General features: G+C 39.4%; 1 protein-coding gene across 3 annotated transcripts in view; it reads left to right on the top strand.

The window, feature by feature from the left end:
• wdr11 (WD repeat domain 11) overlaps nucleotides 1–22,036 on the top strand; it is a 56,423-nt gene extending 34,387 nt beyond the window's left edge. For 2 of the 3 annotated variants that reach the window (XM_067526086.1, XM_067526076.1), the window contains exons 12-29: nucleotides 950–1,056; nucleotides 4,510–4,585; nucleotides 6,425–6,533; nucleotides 7,172–7,293; nucleotides 7,840–7,987; nucleotides 9,657–9,763; nucleotides 10,088–10,202; nucleotides 11,372–11,543; nucleotides 11,699–11,807; nucleotides 12,654–12,716; nucleotides 13,087–13,152; nucleotides 14,459–14,648; nucleotides 16,397–16,492; nucleotides 17,129–17,294; nucleotides 17,651–17,748; nucleotides 18,223–18,368; nucleotides 18,943–19,025; nucleotides 19,915–22,036. In XM_067526086.1, coding sequence (XP_067382187.1) covers nucleotides 950–1,056; nucleotides 4,510–4,585; nucleotides 6,425–6,533; nucleotides 7,172–7,293; nucleotides 7,840–7,987; nucleotides 9,657–9,763; nucleotides 10,088–10,202; nucleotides 11,372–11,543; nucleotides 11,699–11,807; nucleotides 12,654–12,716; nucleotides 13,087–13,152; nucleotides 14,459–14,648; nucleotides 16,397–16,492; nucleotides 17,129–17,294; nucleotides 17,651–17,748; nucleotides 18,223–18,368; nucleotides 18,943–19,025; nucleotides 19,915–20,114 — 2,173 coding nt within the window. In that variant the 3' untranslated portion in view covers nucleotides 20,115–22,036. Of the gene's footprint in view, nucleotides 1–949; nucleotides 1,057–4,509; nucleotides 4,586–6,424; nucleotides 6,534–7,171; nucleotides 7,294–7,839; nucleotides 7,988–9,656; nucleotides 9,764–10,087; nucleotides 10,203–11,371; nucleotides 11,544–11,698; nucleotides 11,808–12,653; nucleotides 12,717–13,086; nucleotides 13,153–14,458; nucleotides 14,649–16,396; nucleotides 16,493–17,128; nucleotides 17,295–17,650; nucleotides 17,749–18,222; nucleotides 18,369–18,942 lie in introns of all 3 variants that reach the window. The other variant, XM_067526095.1, reaches the window with a different exon arrangement.
• Nucleotides 22,037–26,178: the final 4,142 nt, after the last annotated feature.

The following is a 26,178-nucleotide window of genomic DNA, read 5'->3' as shown; positions in this document are numbered from 1 at the left end:
TAGTATCCACAAAGGCAAGACTTCAACAAACTTTAATGAGCTTTGCAAAACAAGTATAAGTTGCTTGATATTTCGACAGCTACCTGTGCCTCTGCATGTTTGTGTATGCTTGGATTAAAACGATTAAGCGTTTGTTTCCTCTTCCTCTGTTTTTCTGTCTCTGCGAATTTGCTCGACAATTGTCATCTGTCACTCTGTGCTTCTGCCCCATATCCTCACACAATATATATCATATTACACAACTGTGTAGTTGCTTGATTTTCCACACTGCTGTCGTGGTTTTAAGTTCTTCATCTTTATATCTTTATCAACAAAAGTAGAGCACATAAAGGACAAAAACAATTTGAATATAGTATCTTTCATATATATTTTTCGCATAGGGAGAACACTGTCAGAGCACAGTTCTCTTGAAACTCAAAACTTTTTTCTCTAATGAGATGTGGAACACTGCTGTTTCTTCCAGTGCTGTGATGTAAAACACCAAGTTCAAAGCTGTGTGTTTTTGTGGTAGGGAGACCAGAGGTCCTTATGGAAATGAGCCCAGCAGCTCTTGCTCCAGCAAGTGCATCCATGCTAAAGCAGCCATGGCTACTTAGCATCTAATTTACATTTACTGGGGATATCAACTAATTAATCATGTGGCTATTTACCATCTAATTACAGTGGAATTTGTGCTCCCTGAGCTGGGTCCAGTTCATGAAAATATTCATATCTCCCCCTTGCTGGCTTGATTTGCTGTGGAATGTTGGAATGTTGTAGAAAGATCTTGGTGTATCATTTGCCCTGCTGCTCACTAGTAGAATAATTTACAGCTGTAGTGCAAAGATTACATTGCAATATTATTTCTATAACTAAGCCTTGTGTGTGTGTGTGTGTGTGTGTGTGTGTGTGTGTGTGTCTGTGTCTGTGTGTCTGTGTGTGTGTCTGTGTGTGTTTCCTTATTCTACAGGGGGATTGAATGGGTGAGTCTTACCAGTTTCCTGTCTTTTGCCACTTCTGCACCTAACAACATGGGCCTGGTGCGAAATGAACTTCAGCATGTTGACCTTCCTACTGGTAAGAGACTTACACCTTTTTACTTGTTTATTATATTGGTTTTTGTTTTTTAAGGTTTCTGTACTGCTCAGGGTTCCTTCAGCCTTAAAAAAGAATAGGCTTTCTTTTTTATTTGTTTGTGTGCAACTCTACTTGTTTTCCTCCGGGGATACTTAAGAACTCCTTCAAATTAAGGTCCAGTATTAGAGTGCTGCCGAGAGATGCCTAGTTCTGAAAATGTAATCCTGTTGTGAGTTTCTGTAGAGTGAGTTATATTCCTCCCTGTGCCCACTGAAAGATCTATAGAATTAATGTGACTATTGTGTGTTTAACCTCCTTCAGGCAGTAGTGCCAAAGTGAAAAAGTTGGAAAATAATTAGTGGCCAGAAAGAGATAAGCCCCATTTAGACATGAACTGAGAATGTCAGGAGGATCAGCTCCTGATATTGTCTGGAGTTTCTTTTTCAGACATGTAGCCAACATTGGGAGATAGTCTGTGTAAGATGCATTCTCACCGAAGAAATACTCTGGGTCACTGGGCAAGGGAAGGTGCTTGGGCACTTTGAGCAGGGGGACATTATGCAAAAACAAAACTGCAGAAGTGACATAATTTTGCTTTGTAATCTGGTCATATACCACATAATCTCATGCTGTTCCTTGTATTTGTTTGACAATTTCCAGGTCTGCCCTGGACCGAAGTTCACAAATGGTGTTGTCCTTCCAGTTCTGCATAGTTGTTTTTGTGTGCATGAATGAGTTGTTTTACCTTCTGTATTTGTATTTGCCTGAAATGGACGTCATCAACACGCCCAGTCACTCACGGTGAACTCTCCAGAGTATTACCTCCTCTATTCACAAATGAGCTCGGGTGGAGATAATCTGGACTTTGCACTAGGGAGCTGGCTGGGTAAAGTCCAGGTAATGTCAGGGCTAACAGACTTGGGTGTTTGCATTCACACATACACCCACCCCAGAGAAAGTCTGGATAATGAGTGAATTCAAGTACATGTTTGAAAGAGGCTTTAGTTAAAGGTTCACAACTCATTGAAACAATAAGTTGTGAAATACAAGTTTTTCATGTATATGTAAATGCTCATGTACAATACAGTATGTCATAGTGTAAGAAAAAATTATGGAGATGCATTACTAATTATTCTACATATTAGACATTAGATTTCTAAAATAGCCTAGACAGCATTGTTGATAAATAGAGAAAACAATTTTTAATTAATTAAGACACTCTTCTGTAATGAGCATTAGAGATGTCTTCAATCTAATAAGTCATTCAGCCTACACATGAAGAAAGGTAGTCTCTACTGTTTGATATTGGGTTTACCAAATTGAATATGGACCAAATAAACACAGGGACAGCGTTTTCTTAGCAGATCAGAATGAAAAAAGACATGTTAAAGGTGGCCCTGAGATATACGGGCGACCTGTTGAGGGTGCTTTCCACCTCTATGAGACACTTGTACGACTTTAGGTAGACTTTTCAAAACAAGGCAGCATCGCCCCGTGAATGCGTCTTCCTGTTTGCAGCCTTTTCTTATGCAAATGCACAGTTGGAGAAAGCCTATTAGAAACCAGGTAACGTGTATACATGGCAAAGAAATCAGCGTTGTCTGACAGAAATCTACCTGAGGAAATTAGGTTTCCCTAATCCCCTAACCCAGTTTTGGAAAGCAGCATTTCCCGTTTACACTTACATACATTTTCTGACATATTCTGACTTAATGTTTTTTTTTCCTACAAGTTGAAATGAGTTTAAGTGACTAAGATCCTCTTAGATGCCCTTAGTAGCAAATGTGGCTTCTTATACTGCACTGTGTGGATCTCAGTGTGATAGCTCTCATACTGTAACTTGCATGGTAACATTTTGAGAAAATAGCCTGTTTTGCTGTCTAGCCTAGAGTTAGATGGAAAGATCAATATCAGTTTAATCTGTTTGTGTTAGGTACAATAGGTCTGGGACGTGTTTAGACTAGCATAACCCCAAGATGACAGGCTCCATATAGACTGAAAAATACATTTTCTACGTGTCCCAAGATATCTTATTTAAAAATTACATACATATGAACTCTACATGAACATTGTAATTTAATGTAATAAGAAAGGGAATCAGTTCTTCATTATAGTTTCACAGTATTCTTACTTAAGGTGGAGATTTGTTCATTTGTGTATTTATTATATTAAATTAACGAATTACACAATGCTTCAATGACAATTATGCCATCCAAACATTAAACTGCTACTGCACCTGGACATCTTGGACCAGAATCGTAAGACTGCAAGGAGATTTGCTCAATTTTGTTTCTACTAAATGAGTGTTGTCATTTATTCAGGGAATGTATGCATATTTTTGCATAAACAGGTCTTCAAATATAAAAGGCACAAAAGTTTTCTTCTTTACTTAGGGATTCTGGTCTTCACCTTTAAAACTAATTCACCAAGGCAGCACCTTATGCCTTTTACAGATGGAGCATTTTCTGACAAGATTTGAGTAACAAAATTGTCTTTAATCGCTTGTCTATCTCAGATCCCATGTCCCTGCAGCAATGATATCAGATTTTCTGAATGGACATAAATGGACTTTACATGTTCACATATAGCACATGTAAAATGATAATAATATATTAATTACAGATGCACAGCTTAACACATGGACAATTTTCCAATAATCATCCACAATAAGTGAATATCATGATATTCTTACATTGCTGTAGTTGTGAGAAAGCCCACAAATGATGGGGAGCAATTCTTTGCCATGTCTTTATCACTATACATGCTGCTATATTAATCATTTGTTTGTCATTTAAATTTTAGTCTGTAGACTTGTGATTTGTAGAATAAAACAACAATGCAGTAAAATAATTGGCACTCTGTAATCAGGGCAAGAGCCCCCTCCCACTGTGGAAAAATACAAGGAAACGGAGAAATGGGCTGGATTACCCTCTATTGCTCCACAGGTCTCCAAAGTTTTCTTTGTGCATATGCTGTTTGCAATTTTGTCCCCTCTGGTGCACACTAACTGGCTCTCAACACAACTGTTGGAGGTCACCCCCCTCCCCAAAACTACCACAGGCTGCTGTATATTTTAAACAGGCCACCTTCCTCACTGTCCTTAGCAAAATCAGATCAGCACTTCTTTAGGCAAATGCTATGAAGTACACCCGAAGGACATTCTTGTTTAGTTTAGAGGGGGGCACCTTCACGCTCTGCATAATATCTTATTTGGTCAGTGGAAAGTTGCAAATGAAAAGCGGGGTTTTGAGCAGGTGGTGAGAATAAGTTGTCGACAGGCTGCTGTCCTCACTCTGGTAAAAGAGATGAAACCAGGATGCCCTAGCACTAAAGTGAAATGAGATGAATCAGTCCTTTCATAGGTGTAAGGAACGATATGTCTTCTGCCTTCCATCATCACCTCCACTTCCTCACACTCTGTTTCTCTCTCTCTTCCTATCTGTTGTTTCCCAGGCAGATGCTTTGCATTCAGAGGCGAGCGAGGAAACGATGAGCCACCCATTGAGATGATTAAAGTGTCTCACCTCAAGTGAGTTTTCTCTTCACGTTGCTCACCCTGAAAAAAACAAAACAAATATCAACAATATCGCACAGTGTTCTAATGCTCTTACTTGCGACACATGTGGTTAATCACAAACTGTGCATTTACATATACTTAATATACACTCGCACAGAGCCCTTCACCTTAAGCAGCTTACATGCCTGGAGCCATCTCACCTCTGTTTCCATCTCCATCCATCTCTGAATATTTAGGTATTTCTTAAGGTTGGAGTGCTTTTGTTTTTGTATTCCCTCAAAGTGCTGTGATACTCAGACAGGAATTCTAATAGTTGTTTAATGGAAGACTTGAAAAGCACAGTTCCACCATTAATGGGGTGCATTATTTAATATTGTCCACACAACTTGTTCATGTTCTGCAATGTTTTGAACTTTTAATTTAATCATCCATTTTATTTTTGGCATCTATTAATAAAACTGTGATATTCAAAATAAAAATAAAGGTTAGTTTATTTACCATCACAAATTGTTTAAGATATTAAAGTATAAACAAGGTTGACAAGGTTAATCAGATGACAGCTGTTTTATGTATACTCCGCTGGTATTGACATGTTTGATAATAAATTCTGAGTTCTTTTCAACGCCACCATATGCTGACAGTTCTAAGCTGTTTTGGAGCCATGTGCATTTATTCAGAATATGATTAGGTAGATTCTTTGTTAACACGATATAGGCACCTGTGATTATTTTGCCGTAATTGGATTTCTGCGGACACTTGCATTTTAACTTGTATGATAGCAACAGGTCTTTACCTGTCTTAGAGTGTGAAGAGTGCTCTGAAAGCAATCAACCAAAAGCTCTGAAATATTATATATGATATCACATGCAAGCTCTTCAACAACCACAGATAATGATATATAATTTTATACTAGAGTTTGTTCACTTTAATAACAAATAAGATCTGTTCCAATCTGTTCCAGATCTTACTTTCACTTTTTTTACACGTACTGCACCCTAACTTTTACTGGTTATATACAGTACAATCATTAGTTAAAAGCAGATTGCTGAAATTATGTGCTTAAGCCACTGTTTCTGTAACTTAATTTAATTCATGTTAATTTTATTCATGTTACTTAGTGCTAAGCAGTAGTTTAAAAATTTATTACATACCTATCAATTGTCACTGCAGTGGCAACTATTTAACATAAGTTTAAAAAAAAGGCAAGACACACATTGTATGATTAGATAAAAGGTAATAAAAAAAAACATGTCCGGAGAGTGCATTATATCTTTCTGTACACCTATATTAACTTTTTAACGTTTTTATTTTAAATACTTGCCAGAGATCCATATCTTATATTACTAAGGATGGAGGTAGTTAGGGGTAGTTAATATCGCTGACAAGCTTCCCAGCACTGCAGTATGTTTGTACTGTTAAAAACTGCTGAGAGTTAATCATTGGCTCTTGCATGGTACCTTTTTAAGAAGGGAACCCTGAACTTTTCCAGCTTAGTTGGGTGATTCATACTGGCTAATTCAGTCTGATAATCTGATTTGACTGCACAAGAAATGCTTGTTGATGCTGCTAATTTATTCTGCATTTATTAATTATCGAAAGCATACTAAAGTAGAGAACAGGCATTTACACACACGAACACAAAACATTTTAAAAAGCATTGCTGATCTGTCTTTAATGTGACACATCTGACTCTCAAACAAGGAGTGTTGAGGCATTCAAGCCATGTGGCTGCAGTTTGTCACACCGTTCTTTTTTTAAATCACCAATTACAATAAACCTTATTGTGTGGTATTGCAGGGTATATAGTATGTTTTTAGATTGAATGTATATGCTTGTGATGTCGCTCCACAGACAGTACCTGGTGGTGGTGTTCAGAGATAAACCCCTTGAGCTGTGGGATATCAGGACGGGGACACTTCTCCGGGAGATGGCTAAGAACTTCCCCACTGTAACTGCACTGGTACTGACAAATCTACATCCTAATAAAAATAGTCCTGAACTTGTAGGTGTTAGAGAAGCACAGAGGGGAAAAAAACACAACAAATGTATATTTACCCAAACAAATCACACTGTTAGTGTTGCTGATTTTTGTCTTTGGTAATAGTCTCTTATACTTTTTGACCTCTTCTTGTGTTTGTGTGGGCTATTTGAAAGATTAGTTTGGAAAGTTTTCCCCAGGCTCAGCAAAGAACAGTGGCTTCATTAGGCTGGAGAAATGCTCATAAAGGAGAGTTATGTTGGACAAACTTTACAGTGGGGCTGTAAAATCCTCCACATTGCAAATAAAACCGCCAGTAACCTTAATAATACATGGCGGCCTCCCCCAGCCCCATATTGCTGTCTCATTTCCATACTGATTACAACCTCAAGTCAACCAAGCCACAGCCCCATCAGTTCAACAGGAAGACTACGGAAAACAGCTCCCCTGTGTGCCTTAGTTTCATTTGTGCGAGCATCTTCCCTATGTGCAAATTACTTCTCTTTCCTCCCGTGTCTGTTTGCTTGTTACACTGTAATAGTTTGCTGTTATAATGTTGTGGCTTGAAGTTTGTCTGAGTTTATTGCTCTAAGTACACCCCTGTGTTTTTTTGTAAACAGGAGTGGTCCCCATCCCACAACTTGAAGAGTCTAAAGAAGAAGCAGATGGCAGCAAGGGAAGCAATGGCCAGGCAGACAGTGTCAGATGCTGAGCAGAGCAGCGTTGAATCCTCAGTGATCAGGTCAGTTATTGTGTTAAACCTTTTTTCTCTTCTTTAAAGCATTTTGGCAGTAGTCTTATTTCTTAGATTGACACTAAAATGCTCCAACACCAGACTATGATTGTATGTGTTTTTTATGCACCTGGTTTAAATTCAGATGTTTAATGTTCTCCACATTTGCCATTATGCAAAAGACCCACAGATGTTCTTTGTATTAAAAAACACATGCTGATTTATTTATTTTTTGTTTGTTTTGCTTTTTCTTTTTCATGACGCATGACCTTTCAACACTACCTCTCATGTTCAGAATTTGTTTTATTTGAAATAATGTTCACATACAGTCAAACTGTCAGTGCTAGATTTAGACAGAAGACAATGTTTCTTCTGTAATTCCTAGGCAGATGTAACAAAGTCAACTTACAAGAAGCATACGAGCAGTTTTCAATACCAATTTGTTAATGTCCAATTAGGACAAAATGTTTCACCCCGGAAATAGTGTGGAAAAAAATCCTGGCATGTTGTTCTTATCTGAGAGAATTTCCTGTTTGTGTGATTTCTCTACTACAGCCTCCTCCAGGATGCGGAGAGCAAGTCAGAGATCAACCAGGCCATCTCAGCAAGGGAACATTTTGTATTCACTGACACAGATGGACAAGTCTATCACATCACCGTAGAGGGCAACACAGTCAAAGACGGTGCACGAATTCCCCCTGATGTGAGTCCAGACACTGTCTTTTGTTATGTCTCATTTTATTTCACATTTTTCTGAACTATTTGAAGGTCATCCACACTGATCCTTACTCAAAGCTTCTCCACCCACTTTATATCTCACCCTCTCCATTCAGTTTAATGTTTTGTTAATCTTTCCAACACACAAAGATCTGAATCAGTCTTTTCCTTGTTTCCTTTCTGTACACATCAGTGTGTATCACATTTTACCTCAGACTTTCTCCTTTTTCACGTGGGATAATATAGATATTGGCTATCACAGTGTGTAGCAAAGTTTATGTGCTATCCTTGGTAATAAACTGCGTTCAATCAAGGTGAAGGATTTTCCGCTGAATTATATATTTTATTGCCAGATTGAGCCAATTTTTGCCAATTAAATGTTTGTGTCATCAGTTTGTCCCAGATAGTGTCCTGCACATTGTGACTCTGTGGAACTGTTACTTCATTTCCTTTTAAAGCATCTAAAAGTAGCTATTAATTTGCTGTGACTGCAAAATAGCCAAGCTCGATGATTACAAGATGTGGTGGTACAGTACATAGGCATTACAGCAGGATGTTTTTCTTTCTTTAAGTCACCGTGTCACCACTAACAAATAACCCTGTGTTTCTTAATTAAGGAAAGGTGTTCAGTTACCCAAGCATCAATTTTTCCCAGAGGACCATAAAATTGATTCTATACATTGAGAACACTTTGACTTCAGGAACTTTCACTGACTCATTATCTCATTGTAATTGTTTCAAGCTGAGTCATGCTAGAGTGTAGGTAGCTCCGTCTGGTGTTTGTTGTTGACTGTCCACATCTTCTCAATAGAAACCATACTGTGTCATAGCTTATTACTTAATTTTAAGTTTTTTTTTTTTTTTCGAGGAGGTCATGTTGTTGTATATCAATTCCTCAAACCCTTTTCTGAGACACAGATAGGATTGTAAGCCATTCTCTGTTGTTCTCGTTCAGTACCTGCATCTATTCACATCATGCAGACAAACACTGCAGGTTTTCCTGGGGATTTTAAAGTCTTATCTTTGCGACAGTGGGGGATTCAATGCTCAAAGATTTGCATACCCCAAAGGTTTTACAGTCTGTTAGAAGGATGTTAGAAGATTTTCTGTCAGGAAACTGATGGAAGCTCTCCTAAAAAGTTTTTTCCTGTCATCCACACAGTAAAGGTGAGCTGACACTTAATGTCTTCACATCAGCCGTCTGTCTTTTGGCACAGTCTTACTTAAACTGTGATCTTGAGCTTGTTTACCACCCTGCTGCCACAGATATTTAAATTATTTTTTCATTCATGCTCAGGCATTAAGCAGCCAGAGAGTATACTGCTTTGTAGCTAAAGAAGGTCTTTTTCATGCCATAGGGATTGCGATTTTTAACTACCCAGTGGTGATCTTAACATCATGAAATACTCTTTCTTGATGTCTATTCTCTTTATCTCAGTATTTGGGCCATATAGCTGTAGGAACCTAAAGAGGTTACTATGTAGGTAGGACTTCCTTAGATTTTCTGCCTGTAAATAGTTGGAAAGATATGTAATAATAAAAACAAAATATAAAGTATTAAGTCATTTTTTAGGACTCAGCAGCAGGTATCAAAATTAATATGTAAATCAAGGATATCCGAGTGTCTTTCATTTTCCTCTCTTCTTGTGTTGTAGGGTAGTATGGGAAGCATCGCCTGCATTGCCTGGAAAGGTGACACTCTGGTGCTTGGGGATGTAGATGGCAATCTCAACTTCTGGGACCTCAAAGCTCGTTTGTCTAGGTAACAACTGCACTCTTGAGGGTTTTATGCGGGGTTTAAGCTACTATTTACATTACTCCTATTCTAAACTACCACCAATAATTCCCCAAATACAATGCATTTTTAATATTTGATTTTTGTTTGTATGTTTTTTTTTTTCCTTTTTTTTGTGTTTTAATGATTAATGATCAGTTGTTCAGATGGTTGAAGTTTTGAGTCGGCTCATTTGAACATGATTGTTTTATGGTTTGCTGTGTAGTAGTAATAACAATGGACATTATGTTCTTGCCGATTAATGTAAATGTGTGCAGTATTGTTTTATGCGTTATTTAATTTCACCTTTAGAGGAATACCAACACATCGTGGCTGGGTGAAAAAGATTCGCTTCGCCCCAGGGAAGGGCAACCAAAAGCTGCTGGTCATGTACACAGATGGAGCAGAGGTGTGGGACACCAAAGAGGTGAGATGCCACACAACAGCCCAGGTTCATTCATTGGTTTAGATAAATATGTTTCCAACAACTCACTCTATTGTATAATTTAAAGAAACAAAGTAGCTGCAATTCTCTGCAGGTTCATGGAGGAGGTTTATAGTCACCCTTATTCAGTGTGGCAACATTAAAATGTTTCCACAGTATAGTAATAACTGAAGCAGAAGAATATTATGGTAGAGTATATTTATCTAATGTCCTCTCTCTGCCTAACACTGCGGTAATGGTATATATGCTGTAATTGTTCTGTTATGTTGAAGAATCATTACATTGTGCTTCTAAGTACACATACACAAGCTTTAAAAGCTTTCGGTTGACATAAATATGCTCAGCCATAGCAGGATGGATGGTCCTCATCCCTCCAAGTAGCATGCATCCTTGCTCTCTTTTTATCTTCGTTTACAGAAGTCATCATCATCCAGAAAGTTCTCTCTGCACCTTATTCATTGCACCTTATTTAAGAATGCTTCCGGCTGGCTTGTTTTCCAGTTCATCATTTGAACTAATGTCATAGTCATGGACTTTTGTTTGTTTGTTTGTTTGTTTGTTATCTGTATCTTCACCACACTATCTTTATTAGCCTAGCCAGCAGCAGTGAGTGTTGAAAATTGAAGAGCAGATAAATGTAGACACAGATAGATGCTCAGGTGTAATAAACTGTGCGTGTGGGGGTGTATGTGTGTCCAGACACCAGAATGGGGGGATGTCTTTTGTTAAGAAGAACAAAGGTAAGACACAGTTTTCAGTCCCCAGTCATAAATGCTAGAAAACAGAAGGATTGCGCTGCAGAGGAAAACAAGCATCAGCTATGGAGCAGGAAATAGAGGGAGGAGCAGCAGAGAATAAGGGAGGAGAGGAAGTGCAGGGGAGATTTCCGAAAGGCTTCACTGCTCCGCTGGCAGTTGGGCTCTGCTGACTCCAATACAGCAACATTAAAAGTCAGACAGAAAAGTTTTGCAGAACACCTTCTGAAAAGGTTTGTCCACTGAATTTTTGTTTAGTTTTTTTCCCCCCTGCTACAGGTACACTCAATGTAAAGTAGTTTACAGTAGCAAAAAACATCCCTTACAGCTGCTAAAATCATCCCTTGTGTCTTTCTCCTTGATGAACTACAGTGCCGTGACCCTTCTCTCTTGTAGGTCCAAATGGTCAGCAGCATGCGGATCGGGCGCAACGTTAACTACCGCATCCTAGACATCGACTGGTGCACATCAGACAAGGTTGTACTGGCTTCAGATGACGGCTGTATCCGAGTGCTGGAAATGGCCATGAAGTCGGCCAGCTATCGCATGGATGAACAAGACCTGACTGGTGAGCCAAACAACAAAGAGTGTGGAGGAATGGATAGAATAGTGGATAGAGTTTTAAGGAAGGAACTAGAATGAAAGTCCTAATGTTAAAGATGAAGACAATAAAAGCAAAGGCTCAATGATGTGTGTTTTCTGATCTGCGGGAATTATGTTCAGATCCAGTGTGGTGTCCTTACCTGCTGGTACCACGAGCTGCTCTCACCCTCAAGTCTTTCCTCCTGCTGCAGCCCTGGTCAGGAACATTCACCATGGACATTACTCAAGTGTAAGTGAAGCGTCTGAGTAAGTCTTCATAAAAGTGTCCACATTGAGAAACTTTAGAGAAAGTTTCCAGTTTAGAGAAACTCGCAAACATGAGAAATTTGCCTTGCTTTACTTCACTAAAGGAGCTACAGTTAGGAATGAATTATAATCTCTAGGTTTAGCTGTTTTCTACTCGTATGTGCTCACAGAAATATCGTTAAAAGAAGTTTTTAGAGCATCTAAATAAGTGTAGATTATAGAAGAATAAAACATTTTTTAATGCTGTTATTTCCTTGAGCCAGTCTGCAAGATTAGCATCAGTGCTAACCAGTGCATTTTTAAATTGATTGTTTCAGCTTATCCCAGCCTTTTTTCTTTTAGCTTATTGCAATGTGCAACAACAGCTCTAAAATAAAAACTAAAACCTGGCAAATGTCTTTAAAGCAAAACATTACAAGCAAGTAGGCAGAGAATTACATTGATAGTAGCCAGTAATATAAATTATTGATGTTCACACAGTGTGCATTAGTGAGTGAAAACGGTTGCTTTCGGTTACACTGAGTTTGAACTTGTGCATTGTTCAGTCTGGGAAGAGGACAGGCTGTCGATCCTCTGTTAAACAGTTTCAGGCTGAACTCATATCACATGCAATATGACTACAAAACTCCTTAAATTTGTAAAATGTTAAGTTTTCTGAACATTATTGTGCCATTGTATTAACACTCATAGGATGCTACGTGCCTAAAGCTTGATATTTAATTATCTATTAATCGCCTTTTCTCAACAAGCAGGTTGTCAGATTCCCATTTAATATCAGTTCAGGTTTTATTTTAGGAAGACTTGACTGAGTTTAATCCCTCTGTTTCAGAGACTACAATGAGAAAGATGAGATAAAAGGCCTGATCCAGGAGCAGCTCAACTCTTTGTCTAAGTGAGTTATTACACTATTGCTTTGTCTTTTAATAGCTTTTAAAATATAGATCAAAGTGAAATAGTTCACATTAAAGTCATGATGAAAACATCTAGAGTCATATCCTGGTGCGTGCGTGCGTGTGTGTGTGTGTGTGTGTGTGTGTGTTTCCCATTATATTTTTGTCAGGATTTGCTGATGTGGGTTTGTTGTCTTCCACTTGGAGTATTAAGGTCCTTTGTGTTTAGAGAGTAGGCCCAAAGACCATGTAGTCCGCAGGTTGACAGATAAGAGGACTCTTCTTTACCAGCCGCACTGGGCCTGCTTGTGTTATAGAAGTGTAATTGGTTCGAGCCGTGTTCTGATTGTCTTTCTCTGATTGGCTCCCCAGTGATATGAAAAACGTGCTGCAGGACCCGGAGCTCAGTCTGCTGCAGCGTTGCCTCCTGGTTTCACGGTGAGTTACAACTCAGCATGGAGTTACAGCTCAGCATGGAGTTACCACTGTTTGCTGTCTGTACAGATTGCTCTGTGTATATGAGGGTTCCCTGGATCCCCAGCTTGATTACTTTGTAGCTTTGAATTGCTCAGACAGTTCACATATTCACATATATGTCAAAGATATTAATAAACTATTACCTGAAACAGAACATATGTTAAACTAATGTTTGACTCAAAGCAGCTTCCTGCCTTCTTGTTTGTATCAAACCTGTTAAGTGGATCTGTTTGATTCAGTTGACTTTATCTGTTTTTACGGCCATGACACACCAAGCCAATGTTAAAAAAATAGTGGCAAAAGAGACCAGCTGCTGCTTTAACTCAGGTTGCCTTTTGTTTTCGCCGACGAGTAACACTAACAAATTGAAAAGACAAAAGTTGCCAGGCAGGTAGCAAGCATCTTCTGTGCTTGCATGACAGGAAGTGAAAGTGGAGGACCTGGGACCATGGGTATGCAAACCAGTACTTATTAATCTTGCTGTCGATCACAGATTTATCAGAATATAATTCGACCAAGCAAGACTGATTTCTCTACAGAAACCTGTACTTACTAATATAAATTCATAGCATGGTTTACGTTGTGGAATATTACATAAACTTATAATCACAATATTGCAATATTATGAGGAAAATGTGCTGCTGAATATTTTAGTTTTGACATTATGTGTCAAGAAAAAAGGGCTTATTTTTGCTATAACTTTACAGCCGTGGTTCTGTATATCCACAAAAAAGCCTAACATGAGAGCTGGTGTCAGCAACTCTGATCTCCTCTCTGCTCCAGTTCTCATTTCCCTCGAGCATCTGACAAATCTAGAGCAGCCAGGCTGTGCAGAAATGCAATATCTTCTCTCCGGTTTTTGCATCCTGTTAATAAAACCATGATTTACCTGGAAAGTCCCAAGGACCATTTTTGTATCATGAATGCTGAGAGCTCATGATTATGTCTGTACATCCAACTGTCCCAAGTTTTCATGCCATTGTTAATGTGGCAAGGTAGCCTAGCAACAGCTGTCTGCCTGTGTAGATATGGTGAAATGAGGCTGAAATAAGTAGACGATGCAAGAAACAGCAGAAGAGGGGGTGGTGGGGTGCTCAGTAAAAGAGCGAAGCGTGAGGCAGAAGATACAGGAACTACAGTCATTAGTGAGCAAACTACTGGGAAAACCGAGTGGCATGTTGATTCAGACTGCAGCATTCGGCTGACTACTCTAAAGAGAACATTATTCACTCTGAGCCTGCTTGACTATTGTTGTGGTAAACCACAGGTTGTTCGGGGATGAGTCAGACCTTCACTTCTGGACAGTGGCATCCCACTACCTCCAATCATTCGCCCAGGCTCGTCAGCTAAGCGTGTCCACTGCAGATGGTCAGGCCCAAAGTGAAGGTATCCAGCCAACACCTCAGAATCACCTGGACATCTGCCATGATGTCCTGTGTGAGAGCTCTTATTTCCAGGTAAGTACAATAACAAGGACAACGTTGCCTTTTATTTTTTTTGCTTTTTCTGTTTTTAACAGCGACATTAGAGACACATGATGTCTTTAATGTCGAAGAAGCACCAGTATTAATGGCATTGTGTCTTAAAGGGAAGAACCTAAGAAACTCTGTCTTTTAAGCCTCTGTCACATCCATCTTTCACTTCTGTCCTCACAAGATTTAATTCCCAAATTGCCACATAAATCTGGCCAACATCTGGCCTGCACTCAATAAAAAAATAAATCCTTCTCTTGTTTGTTCTGCATCATTGCTCAGTTCAATGCATGTTGCTGATGACATAGCTGAACAAGAGTCCGAGGCCCTAATAAACTATACCCCAAGTTTTTCAAATTTAATTATCGACCCAGTTTTTGTCCAAACAGCTTTAGAAACGTTTCTTCACAAGATGCCTATTGATTGGTCCTTCACTGCTGTGTCTGCCCGAGTCTGTCTTCTGATTGACATGGCAGCTGTACAACCCACTGAACAAACATCCACCTTTATGTTGCCATAGTGAAGATGATAGTTTTTGTTTTGTGGTGTGCTGCACTTTGTTTTTGTGTCCAGGCTGCAGGAAGTACATCTGTGAACTTTAGAGGAATTTTTATAAAAAAAAATCAAATAAAAAAATTGGGAGAAGTAATTTTAAAAATTGGCTCAACGTGCAAGTGAAGACAGGCACTCTGTTTTTTGTTAGATCTGGTCTTTTTGTTTCCCACAAGGGGTACATCAATAAACTCAAGGAAGCAGAGAAGAGGATAGAACATGTATCTTTTTGAAGAAACACAATTAGCCTCTTAAGAAATAATGTCCAAAATGGCTTTTAGCTAGCACTAGCACTAAAGTTTTAAATTTGCAGATTGTGAATTCTGTCAGTGATATCTTTGAGTGTTTTCCTGGGTTCCGTATTCTTCATGCACCCTTCTGGTTGTGAGGAAGCTCAGCCTCCTTTTAATGAGCAGTAATTACAAACTTAGGAATTTTAGAGCACTAGCAAGACATTTTGCAGCAGCATTTGGCTCCCGTTGTCATAAAACAGCTTCAGTGGCAGCAGCCTGACTTTAATTACTAATATCCAAGACTGTAATATAGAGCACACAGCTCTGAAATTACTAAATTCATTTGGTATCTCTGCAAGGATTTATGCCCACGGCTGTGACTCACAGAAGAATTCACCATAATAAAGTACTAAAATAGTGAAGCTTCTGGCTTCTGTGGTGGATACAGATACACAAGCGTGCACACATTGACACAGCCTACTGCGTTAACTTTTTTATTTTTTTATTACTACTACATTCTCAAATACAGAACACACACACCAGTCCTCTTAAAAAAATGATGAGCTCCCAATCTTTGGGATCCATACAGTAGCTGTTTTTATGCTCATCATTTGACTTAAAATCTGTTCTCCCATTAAGCAACATGTAATTAAATAATGGGGGAACCACCAATAACAAAAGGCAGTATGAGAGGCTTTGGCACCAGAAACACTGCAGAAACTACTGAATATTTTAAAGACTTTTTAATTACACTCTCCATCTCTGGAGTCCATTGCTATGAAAGTCATCCACCTCATCTTGGAGGGAAGATAATCTGTGTGTACCAGTTCATTCTATGTGTGCCAACTCATTCTTTTTCTTTCTCTTCTGGCCTCCCACAAACACTTACACTGGAACTTTGGAGAAAAACTGAATAATAAACTCAGCTAACATGTTACTGCTCAACAGAAGTTCCAGTTGGATCGGGTTCACCTGCAGGAGGTGAAGCGCTCCAGTTATGAACACACTAAGAAATGTGCTGACCAGCTCCTCCTGCTGGGCCAAGTAAGTATTACACCTTGCATTCCCAGTAATATACTTACAATTACGGTGTGTCTGTAATGATTTAGTTTTTGTTTTCCTCTGTCACATCTGGTTGATCATTTAAAAATGAAATGTGAACACATTTTGCAGGCTGGCTCATTTTTATTTCTTTTTTTACTCACACCCTTTTTTTCCCTCTCTCAAATACACAAACACACACACCTTCTCACTCTGTAGCTGTGCATACATGCATATCATTGTATTGGTAAATAGGTGATGTCAATGCCATTGTGCTTAATGGAGCATGATACACTAATAGATGAGTGCTGCTTCTTTCCTCCTGGCACCTCTGCCAGTGGGGACTGGAGTCACCTCTCTCCCCTCTCAATGTCACCAATTTCCCTCTAATCACAGGCTGCAATCAGCAGGCTATGTGTTAGAGGGACAGTTCTCTAATAGCCAGACAGGCAGAGGCCAGCCTGAGCTGACCCCAGCATCTACACCAGATGAAAAGCAAGATCATAAACATAATTTTCCTGTGCAATTCTGTCTTGCTCAGCCCTCACTGGGCTTACCATCCTGAACTGCTAAAGCCTTGTTTCTCTTCTTTACTGTACTTCAGTCATTACAATTCCATCTTTTTGTGGTTCCTCTCAGACGGACCGGGCAGTGCAGTTACTATTGGAGACAAGCGCAGACAACCCCAGCTACTACTGTGATTCACTCAAGGCCTGCCTAGTGACCACCATTACCTCCTCAGGCCCATCACAGTCCACCATCAAACTAGTGGCTACTAACATGATTGCTAACGGCAAGCTAGCAGGTATTTCTCCAGTCTTATGTTAATAAATGGAAGCAGGACTTATTGTCTGGGTGTTTGCAGCGTTGTGTCTTAAAATATATTTTAATAATGCATCTATTATTTAGGTATCCTTTTTAAAGGTTGCAGCAACTTCTCGCTTAAATAAATCATGACAGTCTTACATGTGTTTAGATTTTAGATTGCAGTTTTAATTTATATTTTGGATAGAAACACTCATTGCTTAGTAAGTTTAAGTTTAATAATTACTCCTTTCATCTGATTTTCATGCTATGAAAAAAATGCCACACTGGATGCTGATAGGCCATAATTTTAGCATCTCACAGGTGTACAAATTCTCACCTTTTCTGTTTTGTTAGAGGGAGTACAGCTGTTGTGTTTGATTGACAAGGCAGCAGATGCTTGCCGCTACTTGCAGACCTATGGGGAGTGGAACCGAGCCGCCTGGCTGGCTAAGGTAAATCAGCATGACGGCATACATCAACAGGGAATGTCAGATACTGTGTAATGTTTAGATAGTTTGTAAGTGTGAGGGCATGTGAATGGTGGCGGATGGGGACATTTTGCATACATATACACACTCACTGGCCACTACACTAGGTACACCTGTACAATCTATCAATCAATCCAATACAGCAGCTCTGCCATAAATTTTACTTTTTCAGGGTTATGATTTTTTTTTTGTTTTTAAGTTAAAATTGTCACAAACGTGATAGATCTACTTTGTGTTTATTATTGAGGTCATAGTTGGTGGTGAAGTTGTTCATTATATTAAAAGGTGATTAAAATTTATAGAAATAAATAAAGATCTGCTGTATTTGATTGCATTAGAATATGCAGATGTATGTAACACCCAAGAAAATTTTTAAGTGCCTACATGTGATATATTCCAAGCACAATAATTCCCTAAGCATATCATGTGTGTTTCCAGGTGCGTCTGAACCCAGCAGAGAGCTCTGACGTGCTGAAGCGCTGGGCAGAGCACCTGTGCTCCCCACAGGTCAACCAGAAGTCTAAAGCCATCCTAGTGCTGCTCTCTCTGGGCTGCTTTTACAAAGTAGGAGAGATGCTCCAAAGGTAAGAGCCAGGATAGAGGCTTTTTTGAGCCTGTTAAATACATTCATATATTAAAATCAAGTGTGGCAGTGTCTTCAAATGTGTATTTAGTAATACATTTTACTAATAATTTCATTTATAAAATTCCATACATGCAAATATCCAGTCTCAAAATTTATTTTTAAATTTTTAAATGCATTTATGTAAAATCTCCTCATGACACTTTTCCAGTTTTTTCTTGTTTGTTCTTTCTCACAATCATAAACAATTGTGTCTTTCTGTGTGTCTTCCCCCTTTCCTCCTGAGTACTTTGAAGGACACTTTACAATGTGTGGTATAGTCTGACCCCGAATATTTTACCTCGGCATCGATCTGCTGTTGGTTTACCTCTCTTCATCTCTGACAGCTTGTAATCTGAGATGCCTCTGTTGGCAAAAAGCTCTCACAGAGAATTAGTGAGGCATCAGGGTGACAGGGTTGATGTATACTTTAGGATCACAGGCATCAAGGCAAGGATGACTCTGGATTCTGACAATAGCTCTTACCTCCTTCTTCTGCCTGTTTCTTTCTCTACTTCTTTCCTGCTCTCGGGAAGTATGAGGCACTTTGATCGTGCTGCCCTCTTCATCGAAGCCTGTCTGAAGTATGGGTTGATGGAGGCCAATGACTCTTCCAATATCCTTTTTGAAAACTCATTGCTATATTCTGAGGGCGTTTTATAACAAGAGCTAGCTTGGCTGTTAACTGTGCTTCTAACATACTGAATAGCAGAGAATTTTCTCACAATACAGGTCAATCGTGATCCCCTGAGCACATTTGAGCTACATTTCACTGTTCTCTGTAGCCAATATCACACGCTAATCATAGAGTTCATTTTTGCTACCTACTCATACAGTAAGAGAACTTTTACAGCCCAGATTTGGAAAACACATTGTATCACACACAACCACTGTAGCACACATCTGTGTATATTGTGTAACTTTATTGTCCGAATGTTTATGGTAATCGTTGTTTATCAGTGATTTGAGAGATTTCTCTGAAAATATGGAATTTTAGGTTTAGTAACATTTGCTTTTGTTCATTTAGTGGAAAGTACTATTTTAGACATACTGTAGAAGAGAGTGACGCATTCATGAAAAACCAACTTAAAAATCTCTGTTTTCCTTGAATTAGGCTAAAGCACAAAGTATGCATGACTAGCTGCTTTTTTCAATAAAATTAGCACAAACAAAGCAGTGTAGAAGAGAAACTGCAGTCCTTACAAATGCAATAAATCTTAGCTTGAGATAATAGATAATGAGGTGCAGTTTTTGTTCAAGAGTTCAGTATTTGTTTGCATTGCTTGTGATGTATTGCATTATACTCCTGTGCATTGTTCAAGGATTTTGAAAATGTCTGCGTGACCAATATAGACAACAAAACGTTTTCGGATTTGTATTTATAAGGGGTCTGAGCAGGTCAAATTAACAACCACAGAGTAGAACCAATCTTACATTGCACTTCACTTTCCACTGTCTTAATGTGTTAACAGATGTTACGTGTTGTCCTTAATCTGCATGTGCACATAAACTTATCGAGGCTGCTTTTTTAGACTATGCACGGTTGCTACGCTCTCTGGGTTTGCGGGAGGGTGCTGCTCTGTGGGCATCGCGGGCCGGCAGCGCTGGGCAGCAGCTCATGGAGGAGCTGTTCCAGGGTGAGGGAGGTGAGCCAGAAGCAATTCTTTGTGAAGAGGAAGTCGAGCTGGGCCAGGAAAGCTCAGAGTGACTTAGAATACGAAAGGCTTCGAGGAGAACCGATGACATACTCTTGGGAGCAAATTAAAGGGTCGGCTGGTCAGTTTACCTTCTGCTAACATTTGTGAATTAACTTTATCAGCATCCAGAGGAATCTTCATCGTCATTTCAGCATGAAGAGAAAAGAGGAGATTATAAGGAGTCTCCTACATATAAAGTTTTCAGTCTCTGACTATAAGAGTTTCCTACTCTTTGGTATAATTAGTGTGTGTTTGTGTGCTACTTTATGTGCATGTACATTAACTACTCCTGAAGAGACACACTTCTTTCCACATTCCCACAGTAAGTCACAAAATACACATTGTTGTCATTCACCTTTATGCCAGAGTGTTGGTTTTTTAAATTTGTGATCGTTGCTTTATTTTGTGTGCCTGTTTTTAATAATTTCAAAGTGCTGTTGTAGCTCTACAGATTTATATTTTTTTTTGCTGCTGAGATTAAATGTGGCAGAATTAATTAATTTATTCCAAAATAATCCGCTCTTTATTTTGTTGTTAAAACTGCACTACCATTATGATAATACCCCCATTAAGCACTGTCTACACCCTGACTGAATTCCAAAATTAGGTTTTTACACTTTTCATTTAACTAAAAGCAACTTATACTTCTAATGGTAACTTCTACGTATGACCAACCCTGTAACAGAGAAACATAATGTTGTTTGAGACAGACATTTAACAAATCACATCCACAGCAGGTGGTGCTGTATAGTGGTCTGACCAAAGCCTCCTAATGCTTCTAAGCTTCCACAGCTGAATTTGTGGGTTAGCAGTGAAATTGGTAAGCCAAGCCGCCCTGCACTTATTACACACTTTCTAGTATAAGAGGAAACTGACCTGTGCCACCTCAGCGATACTGTTTAATTAGCTTCTTTAGAGTTTTGTTCAGTTAAATGGATGCTGGATGTTCATTATTCTATTCCATTAACCCAAATGAAGTTCTAAATTTTCTACTTTTATGAAGACTTGGGAGGATACTTTGCATTAGAATATACAGATGTATGTAACGTTGTGTGCTTTAATTTTTGTATAATCAGGTTGTTTTCTGGTGTGTTATTTCTAAGATGATCTGTCAAAATGTGCTGTAGCTTATTTTAATCAGACCTCTGATGGATCATTCATGCACGTAACAATCTGTGCTGCTCCCGTTGTTGCTCATAACAATTATAAAACCTAATACAGGTAAGGAAATGATTTGCCATCACAGCTCCACTTCTCAGCTTTTGTCTCATTTTAACAGTAAAAATTAATTAGTCTGCAAAATCATCTGTATGATAACTCAAAGGCTAGTGATTGTGTGTTTGATCACCTTGTAAGGTGTTTAGTTGTCCACAAACAAGACTGTAACTCCATCAACACAACCTTCGTAGTGTTTTATGGTGTTTGATAAACCTCAGATCTGTTTCTGTCCTCTGTTACAGTTGACCCCAGGTGGTGTCACTATGGCAACCCAGACTTATTTTGGGGGACTACATGTTATTCCCGTAGATTTGTTTAACGTAGCCCCAGTAACATACTCTGCGATCACATAGAGAGCCAGCAAATAATCGCACAACCTAGCAGATAATCATCTGTAGTTTAACCGATGCTGTGTATCATTTGTCAATCATATAATGCAGTATTGTGGAAGCAACATGTACTGTACTAGTTTAACACTTGCTGCTTTTCTTTGTACTTCAATGAGCATTACAAAATAATGCTGTTCAAGATGCAGGCATATACCAAGAGAGGACATGCCCCAAACGGCATGTTTTGTATGTGGATTTATCCTTTTTTTTTATGGTTTTCTGTTCATTGTTTACACAGTGATCCCAATGCTTTAAGCTATATGAATAATAAAGAGAAAAAAAAGGATATGTGTATATATGGGTGACAATAAAACCAGTATTAGTAACTGTTTTCAGTGTGTTTTCTGTTTAAAGAGTTTGACACAAGAGGGTGCTCTTACTCCTAACTAGGAAGGCAACTGGCAGGGATTCTTGGTTGTTGGAAAGCATTCAGTGAGAAAAGATTTGTTATATTGAGTGCTCTTTGCTATTATCCTCTTTTAATTTCAACACAGGTAGATTAAATTTAAATGTTCATTCATATATCAAACTGTCTTAAAAGTGAATTAGCCCCTGCATGAGCTGCTTCCGCAATTAATTCATTCTTTTCTGCTCAGAAGGAGGGCCAACAGCTGGCTTCAGCTTGCTGCCCAGGTCTGGCTGTTTTCACTCTTTTCTTCCCCTCTGATTTATTCATTGATGTGTATTCTGTTGCTTCTGTCCTGCAAAAAGCAGCGCACAGAGAGAATAAAAACAGTCTGAAACAGAAGGCCACACAAATGACTTGATTGTGTTCCTTTAATGGCTTAATGAATAACTGCCGGATAGCCAATCCAGCCGTTACAGCCAGGTCATCAGTATGCAGAGCCTCACTACAGGATTTCTATTCTATCCCACTGCTTATAAACAATCTACCTCCCTGCTAGCCAACTCCTATCCTTCCATCCTCACTCCATCTTTTTTTACCTAAAGAAATCCAGCAGACACCATGCCAACACATGCTCTTGCTTCCCACCAACTCCAACAATTTTCTGCAAAACTCGGTTCCATCTGCTGCTCAGCTTAAACCACTCGGTAGCACTGAAATAAGACTGTGTTAGAAACAAGATTGAGTGTGTTTGGATGCAGATCAGTGAGGGGCAATTATGTTCATTTAACTGATGGAAATGACCGGCCTTCACACTCAATGCAGCGAGAGTTACCAGTTTGCTTTCAATCACTATACAATACAGTAGTTTCTCTGTTGCACATTCTCCCTCATCTGTATAAGTAGACATTGAACTAGGCCTCTACATGCAGTGAGCAGAGTCTACACAGTTTACACAGCATATGCAGTCAAGTACAACAGGTCACCCAGTTCCCATGAGCACGTTCTCTGGTGCAGTTGACAGATAGTTTTATCCCGGATGGGCAGGTCCAAGCCTGTATGTACTACTTGCTGAAAACCTGCCGTCTTTTCCTGTGTCTGCGTGACATGTTTTCCACTTTGTTTTTCCCATCCTTGGTAAGGGTTGCTCCTGAGTTCATTGCCTTATTTCCACCTTACATTGTTTTCTCAAAACCCTCCTCAGACATCTTGGAGCATCTTTAAGGCTGCTCACACCCCAGCTAGTGTAGTTAATTTGAGTTGAGTGGCTGCTACATGTCTGAGGATAATTATTTCTCTGGGCGTTTCGATTGCTGTTTCATTAGTGCCCTTTTGACTTGTGTTGAAAATATGGTGCAATAGCATTAATTGTACCTGCTATTTTCTTTAAAGCCATGTAGTCCATCTTATCTTACTAATTGTGGCTTACTTCTCTCACCTTTTCCATACTGTAAAGTCTGTTCCACAGGGAAACCTGATCTGCATGTGTAAAGGTCATATCCATTTTTCTTCAACAACCAGTCTCACCCCCATCACATACCCTCGCCCACATGTGGGGGTGTAGGAGGAACCCACAGGCCTGATCTCATCTGATATCTGCTGACAGCCACTCTTCGGGCTGTTTAGAAATGACTTTCATCCCTTCTTTCAGCTTCTGCTATTGGTTGAGCTGCCTGTTCCCTTTCATATATAAAGACTCTGGTTGGCTGCCGAGCAGTGCCAGGACCCCTGCTGGGGACTCCACGTTATGCTTATGTCGAAGGTATTCAGGCCCCTTGCTTTATCTGATTCCATTTAGATGAATGTCACAGTGTTCAGCAGACCATGGCCTCACCTCACCACAACATCACACTGCTCCCAATTTTTAAAAAAGGGTATGAGTGAGGGGCTAAATGGGGCCAGGATAGGGGAACAACAGGATCTTTGGAACATTACCATGCTATGACAAGGTCTTATCAAGTCTCAGTAATGACTTGCAGACAGGATAATCTTTTAAAAAGCTCCTGCTATCTCTAAAACAGCTCTTTTGTGGTTTCCACATGTGCATTCTGTTGTGAGGGCTCCTATTCACAAACGCAAAAAAGAGAATCAATGAGTGCATTGAGTCAGGAGCATGGAGCTGCCTGTGTCATTTACTGCCGTGTGGTCGGCAGCTCCTGCACACTCTTTAGCATGATTCCACAATACTAATCCCCAGCGAATTACAAAGGGTTATGTATGTGAGAAAGAAGCAAATGATTCATGAACAAGGTTAAGACTTGCACAGACATTGGGAGGTGAAGATTTCATTTGATTGTACAGACACGCCTATTGAACGGGGAAATTTCCAAACTAGGAGTAGGGTTTTAGCTGATGATATTAATGTCACAAATAAAAGGAAATCCTTATTATCATGTCAACAAGCCACAAAGAAATTATTGAAAGATTTCTTCCCTTACTCTTGTTGACAAAGATTAAAGCACAACCAGAATCTCTATTTACTGCATATGTGTGTACTTTATGTATAACTATCACATAAACCCTGCAAAGAGATCCTGTTAATTCCTGAAGTGAATAAAAAGGAACTAAATAAGATGGCGAGACTAATACACAAATACTTTATATTCCACATGTTAAAAAGGAATTTAAGACAGCCCTATTAAATGCTGACATGAGGGGACCCAGTGGGACATGGAAATCCAAACTATGCCTCTGGTTAATCCCAGTCAGGTCTTTGGGCAGAGACTCGTTTTTTCAGCTTTTTAAGCCAGCACAATGGATTTGAAATGAAACAATCAAGATGCACTGAGGGTTTTAACTGTCAGCTTTACTTTGCCGCAAATATTGCAAAAACCGTGTAGGAATTTAAACCAATTTATACACAGCACTCCAATTTGTGGGATGCAGAAGTACTTAGGCAAACTGCTGTTTAGCTGACCCATGACCAGGTTTTCCGTTGTTAGTTAATTTACAGCAAGCAGATCATTAGTCTAAAATAAAAACAAAATCAACTATTTGAGGGACAATTTTGAAATGAAAGAACAAACTGGTGAGCTCAGGAACACCAAAAGGTCTATAAGACCATGGAAAACAACTGTGGTGAAGGACAGCAAATTATTTCCCTAGTTAGGGAAAACCCCTACAAATACAGCCAGATCAAAAACAGCTTCCATGAGGTAGGCTTACTGTGGGGGTGTCAAAATCAACAAACAAGAGAAAACATGACCAGACAAAATACTAAGGGTTTCCCACAAGTGTAAACCTTTGGTTAGTCTCAAAAGCCTGATGACCAAATTAGTCCCGTACAGTTCTGTAACAACATCCTCTGGACAAATGAGCCAGAACTGCTCATCATCTAAATCACAATCTACCTTTTTACCTCTGAAGCATAGTAGAAGTAGGATTGTTATGTAGGCATGTAATTATGACTGCTGACAAAAGCAACAGAATGATTTCTGATCAGCATATCATCTACTCACATTCTTTGTATGGTGCTTTACAGTGCTGCAGAAGCACACAGAGCTGAATTGGGGGGACTGTTTATACAAATGATTGTAATGCCTACATTGATATGATGGCACTGTTGAATAAAAGCTGACATTCTACACTTAAAGATATTAAGAGTTTAATTTCAACTGCATTATGTTGTAGAGTGAAGCTCTCCCCAGGCTAATCACCGCTGAGCTGTGAACAGGGGAAGACGGGGACCATTATGATGGAAATGGCCTTTTATAAGTGGCTATACACTCGGCCAGCCGGGCCCAGGGCCGCAGAGACGATGGTATTTCCTTTCATCGATAGATAGTAGGAGCCAGGAGAGGATGTAAAGGATACCTGTGCTGTAGCAGACCCATTTCCTTCATTGTTGGTTGTGTGTACAGTTTGTGGATGTAAGTGTGTTTATGTGAAGCTGTATGAGCATGTGAAAGTATAGAACTATCACATTCTAACTGCTCTGGCCTCTTTCCTGTGAGTGCCGAGAGACTATCCCACTGTGTTCGGGTCTCTTGTGGAGCTCCATGTTTTTGTTTCTAGTCAAGCGGAGCATGTGTGTTTCCTCTCTGTGTAGTTTGACTGGACACACTGGGCCTGTGTGTACAAGCGGGGCTGTGGGGACCCTGGAGGCTCAGGAGCGGTGGGCTG

Source organism: Channa argus, chromosome 1 (genome assembly GCF_033026475.1).
Source record: "Channa argus isolate prfri chromosome 1, Channa argus male v1.0, whole genome shotgun sequence".
NCBI lineage: Eukaryota > Metazoa > Chordata > Actinopteri > Anabantiformes > Channidae > Channa > Channa argus.
Note: the sequence above shows the minus strand (reverse complement) of the source record. Positions and strands in the feature narration are given on the sequence as shown.